Raw genomic sequence first — 15,099 nt, 5'->3', positions numbered from 1 at the left:
AAGCGTCCCCCGGAAGGCGCGGCCCGCGCGGGAAGGGCCGCGCCTCACGCAGCCCGGGAGGGCGCACACCGCGCGGGAAGCGGGAATGGGGGATGTCCGTGCTGGGGGAGTGTGGTGCCCACAGAAAATGTGACCACAAATGACCGCTATGTGTGGAGAAGGGTTTGTGGATAAGCATCCCGGCTGGGCAGTGCGGCTCCTTCTCCTGGTTCTGTACTTGTGGGAGTGGGTGGGGGGCGGCAGGCGCTAAACTCCAGTGCAGAACTGGGATGTACTCCTGAAGCTGTGTGTTCAGACAACAGTTTGCTTTAAAACTAACAGAGCGTCACAGAATAGCTGGGAAAGCCTTCTAAAATCAAGTCCCAGTATGCCCCCAGCACTGCCAAGGCCAGTGTGAGCCACATTCCCCAGGTCCACATCCATACAGCTTTTAAATCCCTCCAGGGATGGGGTCTCCACTGCTGCCCTGTTCCAGTGCTGGACAACCCTTTCAGCAGAGACGTTTTCCTTAATATCCAACCTAAATCTCCCCTGGTGCAACTTGAGGCCGTTCCCTCTCCTCCTGTCCCTGTTCCCTGGGAGCAGAGCCCGAACCCCCGGCTGTCCCCTCCTGTCAGGAGTTGTGCAGAGGCAGAAATTCCCCCTGAGCCTCCTTTGCTCCAGCCTGAGCTCCCTCAGCCACTCCAGACCCTTCCCCAGCTCTGTTCCCTTCCCTGGACATGCTCCAGCCCCTCAGTGTCCCAAAATCAAATCATAATTTTCTAATTCCCCTGTGGTAAATCTGACGATTTAGGTTCTTGTAGCTGCTAAATCCTTGGCCAGGGATGTTGTTATGTAGCTGTGGATCTGGACCTTATCAGTGCCACACAAGAGCCACGGGCACAATCCCCAGGTCCCTGCTCTCTGCCTCAGTGCTCCTGGCACAGGCCCTGAGGGATTTTTCCAGGAGTCAGTGAGTTTTAAACCTCCCTCTGGCATTGCAAAGTAGACACATACTGTGGCAAAGACCAGCAGAGCTGCTTATCTGACATCTGGCCTGTCAGCCACTGGAGAAGCCCCAAAGTGCAGTTCCATGTGCGTTGTTTAGAAGTGTTTATAAATGTGATTTACCCCTTGCCAATGCCGTGAGGGTGATCCGTGTCCATGGCTGGTGCTTCAGTCCAGGAGCTTGTGAAGGGGATAATCACCTGCCCTCACACTGAGAATAACCTGTGGTAGCAGACAAAGGTATTGGCTTCAGAGATAGACCCAAATCTATACAATACTATTTAATCTTCTTAGGGGCTGTGGGTATTAAAGTGGATTGGGAATTCCTCCGCTAACATGTCCTTCACACCTGACCCGCTCTTGTTTTAGGACTCTGCCAGCAGAGGAGACATCCTGAAAATGGGATCATTTTCAGCTGCCTCTCTCTGCAACAGCATCTCTCATCTGGCTGTTAAGTACCAAAGAAGCTTCCAGCACTACACACAACCCCTGGAGCTCCCCTTCCTCCTGGACAGACCTTTGGAAGGTAGGCTGGGGAGGTTTGTTTGATTGCTTTGGATCTTGTGTTACTGAGACAGGAGGTGAGAAAAGGAGTTTATCAGCAGCTCACCAAAACTCACAAGATAGAGAAACAATTCCTCTGGTCAGGAATTGTGAAAGGCTGGAGACGTCTTAGAACTGACTGTAGCTTTGGATATCTTTCTGCTTGCAAAAAGTCTTTTAAGCTGCTCCTTTTGGAGAGGAGAAGTAAAGTCAGTGTTTAAATAGGAGTGTGTGCATGACTGTGTTCTCTCTGTGCCATCCCTTTAATTCTCCTGTCTTTGTTAGGAAGAGTTATTTTCTCATAATATGCAATTTGTTACACCTCTTGTGCAGTTCTGCCACATGTATGTTTTTTTTTTGTATGAAAAGCAAAGCTTGTATCATCTATTTATCTAAGTATTCCCATGACCCTCTCTTACTGTTGCCTTAGTGATCCTCCCAACTATTTAAATTAACATTGCCTGTTTTGCAAGAAATTTAGGCTGATAACTTCCCTGGGTGTTATGCAAGAGGATAAATGTGTGATAACTTGCATGAAGAGCTTATCTGAGAATGGTTTAGAAAACTATGATTCATATCTAAAGAATAATTCACAGCTAAAGAATAATGTAACGTGCCCACTCTGGGGAAAAAAATAATCCATGAAGAGTATCATTCTAAGGTAAAACATTCGAGCAGTGCTGAAGGATAAATTCTGTCCAGCCCCAAAACTCTGCCCCTGTGCTGTCACAGCTGCAGGCACTGTCACTCTGGCATTTACAATTTCTCTCCCTTTCTAAATGCTGTTCACATAATTATGCAAGATATGCTAATTATCCCTAATAAAAGGTATGATTACAATTCCACTTTGCCAGTTCTGATTTCTAGAGAAAGCCCTGAAAAGATGTAGTCATAGAAACAAGTGGCTGCTCAGCACCCCCAGTTTTACTAGAACCACATTTTCCTTGTGCTCTGCTCAAACTGAGGGATAAACCTCACCCTTGCTTGGATGGTTTCCTGGGGAGTGAAAGGCTGGAAAGCCACGGAGCAGCAGCAGTGGGAACTCTCAAGCACTTTTCATTCCCCTGCTGAGATTATTTTGGTGAATAATTGGTTTAGGAGGGAGGTTTGAACAGCTTGATCTTGTCTTCAGAGCATCATCTTTAGCTGGTTCCTTGACAGAAGCTGTATCCACTCCTTCTGCACAACAATGACCCAATAATATTACAGAACAACAACTGGATTCCAGTAAATACAGTCCTTAACAGCTTCTGGATATGGGCATTTGGTGGAATCAGAATTCAGCTCGGATTGGAGTGCCTCAGCCAACTTCTCTCTATTAAGTCAAACCTTTAATCAGCATAGCCTGCAGTCATATTAAAAAACAGCCTGAAATCCAGATCTAGAGCTCTCTCTACTCATTTAAGTCCATTTCTTTTTATTGAAAAATAGACAAGCAGTCAGTGAAGTGCTGCTGCCCAAATGGTGGAAAGTTGCAGTGCTTTGTTTTTCACACCAGATTTTCTTTTGCAGGATTCCCCATTTTGTGCTGTGCAGTTCCACGCCTGATGTTCCAGATCAGCCAACTGCTGAGCAAGTGAAGTCTTCAGTGGCTTCTGGACACAGTTCTGAGTTTTGAACCCTTAGGAAATGCATTTGCCACGGAGGAGGCGGCTACGGAGGAACCGAATCCTTTTCTTGCTTGCCATAGTGTTGGTCCTCTCTTTCTACCAGCTCCAGTTCAGCCCCTCTGCCCTTCCAGCATCACACAGAGCCCCCCAACCCATGGACCCTGCCAAAGTGACCTCCAGGGACCTCCCCAGCAACAAGACTGCTGTAAGAGGCAATGCCACAGCACCCCAAATAAAGCACTGTATCTATGTGGATCCTGAGCCAGCTGTGCCCACGTCAGTGGCTACACCACCACAGCAAGAAAATGCCAGTGAAAGCTCCCCAGATGAAAAACCACCCTATGAGTCCAAAGGAGAATATCCCCAGGACCTGTTCAGTGTGGAAGAACGCAGGCAAGGGTGGGTTGTACTTCACATCTTTGGCATGATGTATGTGTTTGTGGCCTTGGCCATAGTGTGTGATGAGTATTTTGTCCCCGCTTTGGGAGTGATCACTGAGAAGCTGCAGATCTCCGAAGACGTGGCTGGAGCCACCTTCATGGCAGCAGGTGGATCAGCACCAGAACTCTTCACCTCCCTCATAGGTGTCTTCATCTCACACAGCAATGTTGGCATCGGGACCATTGTGGGCTCAGCAGTGTTTAATATCCTCTTTGTCATTGGCACCTGTGCCCTCTTCTCAAGGCAGATACTCCACCTGACATGGTGGCCCTTATTTAGAGACATCTCATTCTACATTGTTGACTTACTGATGCTCATCCTGTTTTTCCTAGACAGTGTCATTGATTGGTGGGAAAGCCTCCTTTTACTGACTGCCTATGCCACATACGTGTTCACCATGAAACACAACGTGTTCCTAGAGCAATGGGTGAAGCAGGAGCTGATAAAGAAGCTAAATGCTGTGCAGGCAGCATCAGCAGAGCATATACAGAAGGTTGGTGTCCTTAGAGTTCAGAGGGCAAGTTGGAAATACCTTTCTAGTGTAAAGCACAAAGAAAAACTGCATCTCCTTCACAAAGCACATATTCGAAGCTCAGAATACAGGTACTGGTCAATAATTGTGGTTTTAGAATGAGGGAAATGCAAACTAGAGAGAGTCTAAGAAACTGGAGAATGTCACTAAAAGGGAGTTTTACCTGTGCAATTACTAAATGTCTCTTAGCTGCTTTCAAAGATAGGGATTTTGCCTACTTGGTTGTTGTAAAGAAGTTTCAGAAAGAACACCTGCAGGAACACGGTCTGGCAATAAGATCAGACAATTCTTGTAAACGGGGGAAAAGACTTCTGTCCCAGCCTAAGCCTAAGTAATGCTAATCACTGTAAAAAAACCCCAAAAACCCTTTGCACATTCACTCTGCTGGCAAATGAGTAAGGATACAGATGTTTGGAGATGAAGTCTGGGTCTGTCTGTAGCTATAGGAATCAGTTGTGAGTCTGCCCCCACTTATCTGCATCCTCACTGGGAGGCTGTAGGTAGAATTCTCTTTTTCTCAGAAACCAGTGCTTTTAAGGAGGCTTTTTTGTCCTTCAGCAGGTCTGAAGGATCATTAGGTCCTGAAGCAGCAGAGGTGATTGTTCATTTCTGTTCTTCGTTGCTTGCAGACAAGCACAAGGGCAGCTGTAGATGATGGAACAGTGAAGCCACCAGAAGTGAAGAAGCTGCAGGTAGGTCTAAGCCACTTCACAGGGATCTGAAGTCATGGTATTTTGAATCTCTGCCCATGTCAGGTCATAAATAAAGTGTCATCTCTTGTGTCAAGAAACCTGCACCAAAGCCTGTATCCTATCTGGCACAATGACCACAGTTTGCTTAAGAGGACACTTGGCTGAGTCCTGTCCTTCCAGGAATTTTTATAAAATTTAAGAGACAGCCCAGGCTTCCCAGGTGGATTTAACTAGAAGAGTGCTGCTTGTTCTCTGCTACAAAACAGGCATACAGAAATTCAAAATGTGACTCTTCTTACCTGGTGTCATGGCCAGATTTCCTCCTGGGCTCTCACAGCAGAGGCTGGAGGGGTCGGTCCTTCCCCCAAACAAACACTGAACAGCTGATTCCTCTGCTGCTGTTGAATTGCTGCCCCATGGCCTGGAGAGGCCCTGTCTGTTGTAGAGGACAAAGAAGCTGGAACTGACTGGCTTTGTGCCTCCCCACAGCCCGGGCCAACCCTGCAGCGGGGCAGCAGCTCGGCCTCCCTGCACAACTCCCAGATGCGCGGCACCATCGTCCAGCTCATGATCCACACCCTGGACCCCCTGGCAGAAGGTGAGTGGATGCTCCACACCACAGGGCCTTGGGTTCACAGCCTGGGAAGACAATCAGTGTTTTGGGGTCAGCAACTCACCCTTGGGATGCAGCTGAGAATCACAGATGGTGTCAGGTGTGGGAACTCTGTGACAGTGGGATGTGCCTCCTCTGACTGCGTGGCTGGCAAGGACAAACACCTCACGTTTTGGTCCTGCCATATCTATTTTCCTGTGCCAAGCTGGTTACTGCTGTGGCGGTGGCTGCTGGGGTTCCCTGGAAGTGGTGACATCTCCCATCTCTGCTGTCTCTCTGACTGGAGGGGCAGAAAATGTGAGTTATCAGCTTCCTCTGTCCCATAGCACATCCCATCTTCCTCCTCTATGCTCAGACCTCATCCCAGCCCTGAAACAGCAGCACAAAAAGAGGTTAAAATCTTTGAAGAATTATCTTTTTGACTGGTTAAAATCCCAGCTGAGATTCTAATTGTGATGGTGAGGCCGATTCTGTGTGATTCAGGCTGACATCTCTAAAAGCCCACCTGCACCGTGGTATCATCACTGCCATGGCAAAGCGTGCCCATAGCCCTGTGCAGGCAGTGGGGGCTCCCCAGGGCCAGGGAAGGACCAGCTCAGGTCAGAAACCCCTTTTAAACTGTCCAAGGTGCAGAGAAACCTCATGTCCAGACAGACCAGGGTCTTTGTACACAGCCTTTTTTAACATGTTGCTTTATATTAAATCTAATCCAGTCATACCGTGGAGGTTTATTTTCAAAGCAATAGTGAAGCACATTTAAAAAAAAGATTTTGCTTCCTAGCTTAGCAGATGCCCAACCCCTACACTGCCCTACTTGTTCTAAAGAGATTATCTGCTGCCCATTCAAAGAGAGACTGAAGCTAAGCAGATCAACACCTCTCATGTCCCTCACAGAGGTTACAAAGAGGACTCTCCAGATCAGAATCCCTGCACAAACTGATCGAGGAAACAAAGGAGGTTGGAGGAGGCCAAGGCAGATCAGTGTCTGCTTGGACAGATTCCAGTGAAGACACCCAATGTGTTATGAGCAGTAGCCTAACAAGAGCCAGACTCATCAGGGTTTGCTCCTTGCCTCCTGTGCCTCCAAAAGGTTGCATCAACAGCACCAGGACAGACCAAAAACCTTCCAAGAGGTTGTGCCCTTGCCTTGAGCATCAGACAGTTACAGAATTGAGGGGCTGCTGCCACTCAGAGACCTCCCAGCACCTTCTCCTCCTTCCCACACCTCTAAATGTCTCTGTGCACTATCTGCCCCCCAGGCCACCACAGGCTTGGCTTTCTGGTCCAGGCTGGGGCCCTGGTGAAACTCTGGACCCCTCAGCAGAAGAGTTGTGGGGGCTGAGGTTGGCAGCCAGGCCAAGGAGAGCCCCAGGCAGTTCAGCCCAGAATAGGCTGGTGGGAGCTTTCCATGCAGGTGCAAATCACTGTCCTTGCTGAAGAGGCTGCTGTTCCCAGGCCTTGCGAATATGGAATAAACAGGACTGGGGCCCAGTTGGGATCTTCTCTCAAAGACAACTTCTCTACTCATTACACAGAATCACAGAATCATTTAGGTTGAAAAAAACCTTTAAGATCATCAAGTCCGACTGTTCCCCCAGCACTGCCAAGGCCACGTGTCCCTAAATGCCCCTTCTAAGCATCCTTTAAATCCCTGCGGGGATGGAGACTCCCTGTGCCAGGGCTTGAGAACTCTTGGGGTGCAGAAAGTTTTTCTGATATCCAAGCTAAGGCTCTGCCGGCAGCCCGGCAGGGTGCGAGCCGTGTGCGGCAGCCACTAGGTGGGAGTGTGACCGTGTGTTTGTGGCTCTGACACCGCAGGGACCGTGCGGGCACGGGCTGCCACAGCCTCTCCAGAAGCTGCTCATTTCCCAGACCCTTTACTAATGCCACTGAGTAAATGGCAAAACCTCTGCCCCAGGTACGTGCCTGTCCCACTCAACGCTGTGAGAACAGAGACTGCGCCTTATAAAATATAACAATAAAATTACTGATATTGCAACAGCCCAGCAGTCAAAATCAAGGAGCCCATGTGACAAATCCTGTGTGCCTTGTAGGAGAAACTCATTAGCATTCCATCATTTGTTATAAGAGAATCATGATACAGAGGGGCAAAAGGAATCAAAACTTTTTTTATACTTCCACTTTTATACAGCAGAATCGCCAATCCTTCAGGTTCATGCCCAATTGTAAAGAAAAAATCCTCCCTGCTGATTGTGTTGTCAGTCTTGTTAGGCTGACTGTTAGAGCCAAAGAATGAATTAAATGTGAGAGCCAAATTCAAGGTAGAAGCTCAGCTGCCACCTGAAGTCCATCCTGGATGCTGTCAATTCATGGGACAAGAATTCTCCTGAAGAGCATCTCAGGGCCATTGGACATGTCCTGTGTGCTGGGTTCTCAGCCCTGGGGACAGAGCTGCCAGCAGTGAGAGGGACTGAGAGGGACATTGCCCTGCACAGCTGATCCAGCACAGCCCGGACTGAGCCCATGGACATCCTTCCTCCTCGTGCTGACCCGCAGATCTGGCCAGCTTAGAGCCAGCTCTGCCTCCAACCTCAGTCCCTCCTTCAGGAATTGTGTGTCAGATGAATTAACACCCTTTTGAACAAGGCTGATCTCATGAGGACTGGACAGTGGCCTGGGCCTAATCTGTTTATCCTGACAGAGATGCTCCCGGGCTCCACTCAGCACTCCCAGCCCGTGGCCTGGCTGAGGGCAGCCAGCCAGGAGCTTGAATTTCCATAATCTCAGGCTGAGCCCGACCGCCCTGACCCTGCTGACAGGAGCTTTTGCAGTAGCTTCAGGGAAAAGCCAAACAGAAGGATGCACTGCCCAGTGCTTAGAGGAGACTGGGAGCAAAAGTTCACCCCTGCAGTGAGGGATGGGCATGTGCATGAGCACAGGGGGAAGGAAGCCAACACTTCACATCCCCTCCAGTGAACTTCAGTATTGATAAGGAGATGGAAGAGTCAGGCTCTTGAGTCCCAGCCAGCTTTTCAAAGGAGAAGAAATAATCATTTAGATTAGAAATTCTTACCTGTAAGGGTGGTGAGGCCCTGGCACAGGTTGCCCAGAGAAGCTGTGGCCGCCCCTGGATCCCTGGCAGTGTCCAAGACCAGGCTGGACAGGGCTTGGAGCAGCCTGGGATGGTGGAAGGTGTCGCTGCCCATGGCAGGGAGTGGAATAGGATGAGCTTTAAGGTCCCTTCCAACCTGAACCATTCTGGTATTCCATGAGCATTTCATCCCAGTCCAGCCATTCCAGTGCTCAGTGGAAATCCCAGCTGGTGAAAGATGTTTCTGTCAGACAGTAGCAGGAATCTCACCAGAGCAGAACTTGTCCCCTGAGCTCTTCCTGTCTGACATGGGCCCAGTTATTGGACACACAGCAGAATTTACTGATTTTCACAAGGTTCAGCTCAACAATAGTTCTGCCCACGAGGCTGGACCTGCCATTTCCATTATTTCAATGTCACTGTGATTAATGAAGTGGCAGGGCCCTGCCCTTGAGGTATATGACAACAGCACCTTCTGGGTGTGTAGTCAACAACACAGTAGATTAAATCAGTGTGATAAAACTTTCAGAGGAAATTAATTCACAAGCCAAACACAGCGTTGGCCAATTCCTTCTGGCTACTGCCCATGTGCAAACCCAGTGACTCTCAATCACTGGGTGTGCAGCTCAACAGAGGACATAGATTAGAGCAAAACAGGGCTTTTCTTTGAGCCCGTTCTTGTTCACTTTCACTGAGAGTCAGCAGTAAGGTATTTGAGCAAAAAACAACTATAGAGACAGTTTCACAGTTCACTGTAATGCAGTAAAAAAGCAGCTCAGCTGAGTAAAGCAGAGCTTGGTTCAGAGTTGAAGAAGCCCTCAGCAGTCTCAGAAATAGAGCACCAGACCTGTGCTGATGAAGATCATCTTTCAGACAGCCTGGACCATGCTGAACCTGGATACCAGGAATTTAGACCACTCCAGCAGGAGACACTGGTGTATACTTAGAAAAATCAATCGTTTTCCAGGGAACTGGAACATAAAAGGTGTTTATTTTCCATTCCCATCAGGTCCCCAGGCTGTAAGCAGCACCCTAAAGCCTCCTTAAAAGCCACATGGCAGGAGAAAAGTGTCGCTTTTAGTTTGCTCATAATCTAGCCTGGAAAAAAATCAATAGTCCATTGGGAACAAGATGATATTGCACCAGAACTCCTCATCTGTTCTTTTTGCATTTTCTTCCTATGAAGTACAGATATCCTCTGTATTACTGACCTGGAAAGGATCTCTCATTCCTCTAGATTCTCTTTAAATATTTCCATGTGAAATTGCTAGTGCAGTTGCTGTAGCACTAAGGAGTTAAATACAGCAGATGTGACCAAGCAGCAGCAGCCAAAACCTGGGCAAGAGCATGGGTGTGCTGGGGGAGGCAGGTGCAGGGGCCTTTGCAGTGACAGCCTGTGGTGATTGTGTCCTTCTCACCCACAGCAAAGTTTAAAGACAGGGTTGACTTTCTGAGCAACATGGCCAAGGCCAAGGCTGAGACCCTGGAAGGACAAGGCTCCCAGCCAGGTGAGTGCAGAAAGAGCCAGCACTGTTTGCCTTGTTTTGCACTGCAAGCCCTCACCTTCCCAGCACGCAGAGCCCAAGGGCTGGCAAAGAAACCCTGGGGTCTAGCACAGATTTTGGGCTGTTGCTGGGAGCAGATGGCTGCTGTAACAATGCAGCAGAAATCAATCGATGCACGTGGGCAGGAGCAGCCATCCCCAGAGGAGCTGTTGGTGAGGCAGGGCAGGGAGAGCTACAAGGATGGACTGGAAATGGCCATGGAACAGTGCAGGAGGGAAATCAGGGCATTGCAGACAGCACCTGGGTGCTGCTGGTCTTTGGTAGACCCTGCAAATGAGGTGTTTGTTAAAACAAAGTTCCCTCATACACTTGCAGAAAGGCACAGAAGGTTCTTCCACTGTGTCTATAAGGGACCTGCGCACCCTTTCTTTAACAGAATCACAGAATCATTTAATCATTTGGTTTGGAAGGAACCTTAGAGACCATCCCATTCCACCCCCTGCCATGGCAGGGACACCTTCCACCATCCCAGGCTGCTCCAAGCCCTGTCCAGCCTGGCCTTGGACACTGCCAGGGATGGGGCAGCCACAGCTTCTCTGGGCACCCTGTGCCAGGGCCTCACCACCCTTACAGATAAGAATTTCTAATCTAACATTTAACCTAGATCTGCCCTTTGTCAGTTTAAATTTTTTTTGAGTTTTCTCTGTCACTCCTGACACAAAGGCTGCCTTGGAGCCAGAGCTGACCTGTGCTGCAACAGAGATCTCTGCTGTCAGCAAGGTTGGAGAAACCAAGAAACTTTTGTGTGGAGAGTCCCAGCTCCACACAACACAGGCACCTGAGCACCTCCCAATGCTCAGTCTCACAGGTGAATGAGCCCAAACTTGAGAAAAATACTGTTTAAAACCCAAGTAAATTCTTGGTGTGTGCTATAAACACCACACTGAACTTCACTCCCTCATTCCTGCTCTGTGTTATTCGTATTTCTGCTCTGCTCCCAGAGAGGTTTCCGTGTTCCTCCTGGCTGTGCAGGTTAATGCAGGAACAGCAGGACAGTGCAGTCATTTCCTTGTATGTGTCAGCACTTTCCTACTTGCTTTTGAATACCCACCAAACGATCAAGGATTAAAGTCTGGCAGCACAACCTGGTCATTTCTCAGAAGCCTTGAAGAGTATCAGGTCCCTGGAGAATGCCATGCTCTACGGAGGGAGGGGGGAGCTGGAGGGAAACCCAAGAAGCAAAGCTTTACAGCCTTTCTGGGTTTTGAGGGGTTTAATACAATCCTCAGAATCCAGAAAGAAACCAAGAAATGCTCATCAGCTGTAGATGAGGTGATCAGCATTTCCCTGTTACACATGTGCCCCTTACAGCAGCTCTGCATGGAAGGTCAGAGGAGCACCAAGGTCTCATCCTACTCCAGGCGGGCCAAGTTCTGCCCAGATTTACCAAACACAATCACAGCACTCAGGGAGGACACACAACAAACCTAAGCAGTCTGAGGGTGTTTAACCTGCAATGCCACCAGGGTGACAGGGAGCTCAGAGCTCCTGCTGGCCACAGGGAAGCTTAATGCCTTGAAGCCACCCGTCCAGGATGACTGAAACCAGCATTCCTTCTTATTGCTCTTGCAGAAGGGGAAAAGAAAGCACCAAGCACCGTCCAGGTAACTCCTGGCACTGACTCTGAGCCCAGCAAAGACACAGAGAAGGCAGACGTGCCCCAGGATGGACAGGTACCAAAATCAGGAGCACAGGCACTACGTGCCATCCAGGCTGACCTTCCCGTGTACTTTCCTCCTTCCCTCTCCAGAGCTGTTGGGACAGGACCCAGCCCATGTCACTGGCATCTATAAATAGGCTCTGTGTGTAGTGATTGAAGATGCTGGCTGAAACACTTTGGCTTACGAACACAAATTGGGTCCAAATTCTGACACCAAGTGATACTGGAGAGTATTGTCCTCTCAAATGACTCTTCTGAGGTCAGAGGGTACTCCAGGGTAAGGGGAGAAAGAGCACTGCCTGTCCTGTGCTCACCAGCAGACTGTTCTGCTTTGGTCCCCAAATCCATTTCAGGTGATGTTTTGCAGTTCCAATGAAAAAAGGTTTTTCAAGGACATAAAATATTTGTGTCTAAAAAGTGGTTCTAGTTAATAGATGCCCATTAGTTAACAACACACAGGTGCTGGGTCCTGTCTCACAAGAGCTGTGGCTGCCCTCAGCAGGTTACAAATGCGAGCTCTGCTCAGGTGAGGCCACAGTGAGTAACTGCAGCTCCTTGTTAGTGTGAAAATATATTGGCTTTTTGATTTTTTATCCTGAGACACAGCCCCCGTCAAGCAGTGACACATCAGACGACAGCAGCTCTGACACCCAGGAGGACAGTGATGGTGACAGCACAGAGGGTGACGAAAACGATGAGCCCTTATCTCTGGAATGGCCAGAATCAAGGACAAAACAAGCAATTTACCTTTTCCTCTTTCCCATTGTCTTCCCTCTCTGGAGCACTCTGCCTGACGTCAGAAACCCAGTAAGAATCTATCTTCCTTCTGCTACTGGAGCCATTAGCTGAGCTATAGATTTCCTCTGGGCAGGAGTCTCTGGGTCCATTTGTCCATGTCTGGAGTCCTTGCGTAGTTGAAGGGCTGTTACTGCTGCAGGGAGTGGGACAGGAGCCCCAGCTGCAGTGTAATGTCATCCCAGAGACTTAATTTAATAAACTACAAATTCTAGCAACTACAGGTCACCTAATCAAGCTGAAAGACAGCAAACAGAGACCAGGGTCCAAGTTAATGCAATCAATTGCAGTGAAGTCTTTCAGGTGAACAGTTTTCAGTGGGGACTGTTAACTTCCCTGCAACTTCTCTTTTGTTTTTTCAAACTTGATTTCAACAGGAGTCCAAAAAATTCTTTGTCATCACATTTTTTGGATCCATCCTCTGGATTGCTGTGTTCTCTTATCTCATGGTGTGGTGGGCTCACCAGGTGAGAGGTTTTGTTCTTTCTGCAAATCCCCATTTCAAAACAACTCTATGGAGAAGGGACAGTGTTACTGTGGCATTTTATCTGATGAATTACAGGTGCAGTCATCCATCACAACAGTAGAAACTTTGTTTTGTTAGAACCCAAAAGGGAATTTTTGATTTCCTTTTTTTTTGATTTGACAAAGATTCATTCATTTCTGAGAGCTTCCAAGGGAGTTTGTGCATCAGTTAAAGGAAAAGCACCATCAAGACTTATCTTAATTCTGACTTTTCACTGATGAATGTTTCTCTGCAGAACATAATTATCCATTCCCTAATTAAAATTCTAGGAAAATACAGGTTCTGATTCTGGAAGCTGTTAAATCATCTTCACTTCCCCATCTCAATGTTCACCTGGTATTCTGGGAAATAATACTTCCATCTTGTAGGATCAGCCCCCAGTCTGTATTGAGTGATAAATTGCACATGCAGAGTAGAGCTGATCATGCCATAAATCTAAGGATTGTCATCTCCAAAGGCCTTTACATCTTGCAGAGCTAAATTTATTTATATTAAATAAATATTATTAAATTTGCAAATGTAGACAACATCCAGAAGAGGACTGAGGACAGGAAAACTGCTGTAGCTGACTTGACCTTGGCTCAGTGCTGGCATCACTGTAGTCAGATTTCCTACACTGCAGAGCAAATCCAGAATCAACAGATGCAGTAAAATGGAATTTTTCAATCCTATAAATCAGGAAAATGCTGCCACATTTAAGAGACTTGAAATATTTTAACTCAAATATGGCACAAACCCTAACACTTGCACAGAGCAATTGTACCCCATGTTCCATTGCTAACAGCCCTACTCGATGTTGTGTTGATCAGGTTGGTGAAACAATTGGGATTTCAGAGGAAATTATGGGGTTAACCATACTGGCAGCAGGCACATCCATCCCTGACCTCATCACCAGTGTCATCGTGGCCCGGAAGGGCTTGGGGGACATGGCTGTGTCCAGCTCCGTGGGCAGCAACATCTTCGACATCACTGTGGGGTGAGTGCCACGTCCATTTCTGCTGAAACACAAAGTTACCTGCCTTGAAACCAAACAGGCCTCAGGTAATTTCATTTTAGCTGTAGTTAAGTGAAGGGAGCTGAGCAACCAGTTCCTTTGGAGGAAACCCAACCCAAACCCAGCCAGGAAAGAAATCTGTTATAACTCAGCCCACTATCTTCACCCAATTCTGAATCAACATGAAATTACCAAATTTTCAAGACAAAAATGCAAGAGATCTTTGGCTCATGTCCAAGCTCTATAGAGGCAGGAACCTCATCTGGTCACTCAGAGACACTCAGCTCCTGGGGAACGTCAGTATCTGTGCCTGGATGTCCCATCCTAAAGCATCAGGACATTTCCTTATTATAGCACACCAAGACTCTTAATTCTTAGCAATTATTTTCCAACCATTTTTCTCTTGGATTACATTATGATAGTGCAAGCATTATCCAAATGCAGTTTTGACAGAACAACATCTAGTTTAGATTTATGCTGAGCTATACTGAATACAATCATGCATTTTTTTCCCTGTAATAATTTGGAAAAATTGCTTAGTTATGATGCAGAAAATGAACTGCCTTAAAACATTTACTTCAATTACTTTTCCTTTCCTTGCAGCCTGCCAGTTCCCTGGTTCCTTTTTTCCATCTTCAATGGCCTCAGCCCCGTGGCAGTCAGCAGCAATGGTTTGTTTTGTGCAATTGTTCTCCTTTTCCTCATGCTCCTGTTTGTGATTCTCTCCATTGCTGTCTGTAAATGGAAAATGAACAAACTACTGGGGCTCACCATGTTTGCTCTTTACTTCGTGTTTCTGATCATCAGTGTGATGTTAGAGGACAAGATAATTTCCTGCCCAGTATCTGTATGACATGTGGACACTTCAACATGTGTGAGGATCCAGCAACATGGAAAGGGGGTTGAGGTAGCAGTTGTTGTACTGAAAAAAAGCAACCAGAATTGTAACAAACTTACTGAAAATAAGATACCTTTAACATGCTAAAAAATAAATCAATCTTAAGTGGTGTGTCAGCCTCTAGTGTTTTTCTTTAGGATCAGAACAGATACTGAAATGACCAAAATTAAATAACACACATTTAGGCACTT

General features: G+C 47.5%; 1 protein-coding gene across 1 annotated transcript; it reads left to right on the top strand.

Moving 5' to 3' along the window:
- The first annotated feature begins 28 nt into the window (after positions 1-28).
- SLC24A1 (solute carrier family 24 member 1) lies at positions 29-15,003 on the top strand. Its single transcript, XM_063412716.1, has 11 exons — positions 29-162; positions 1,357-1,513; positions 3,043-4,074; positions 4,743-4,805; positions 5,295-5,403; positions 9,895-9,978; positions 11,608-11,708; positions 12,302-12,502; positions 12,868-12,957; positions 13,826-13,992; positions 14,614-15,003. The coding sequence occupies exons 3-11, from the start codon at positions 3,160-3,162 to the stop codon at positions 14,861-14,863; spliced, it is 1,980 nt and encodes a 659-aa protein (XP_063268786.1). The 5' UTR covers positions 29-162; positions 1,357-1,513; positions 3,043-3,159; the 3' UTR covers positions 14,864-15,003.
- The last annotated feature ends 96 nt before the right edge of the window (positions 15,004-15,099 follow it).

The sequence above is a fragment of the Prinia subflava genome, chromosome 15 (genome assembly GCF_021018805.1).
Source record: "Prinia subflava isolate CZ2003 ecotype Zambia chromosome 15, Cam_Psub_1.2, whole genome shotgun sequence".
Classification (NCBI taxonomy): Eukaryota; Metazoa; Chordata; class Aves; order Passeriformes; family Cisticolidae; genus Prinia; species Prinia subflava.
This window is presented reverse-complemented; position numbering and strand designations above follow the sequence as displayed.

Bases quoted from the DNA above. Each gene is read 5' to 3' on its own strand.
- SLC24A1 (XM_063412716.1), top strand. From the start codon at position 3,160: ATGCATTTGCCACGGAGGAGGCGGCTACGGAGGAACCGAATCCTTTTC. The intron at 4,806-5,294 runs GTAGGTCTAAGC...GCCTCCCCACAG, and splicing joins CAGAAGTGAAGAAGCTGCAG to CCCGGGCCAACCCTGCAGCG. The intron at 11,709-12,301 runs GTACCAAAATCA...CCTGAGACACAG, and splicing joins ACGTGCCCCAGGATGGACAG to CCCCCGTCAAGCAGTGACAC.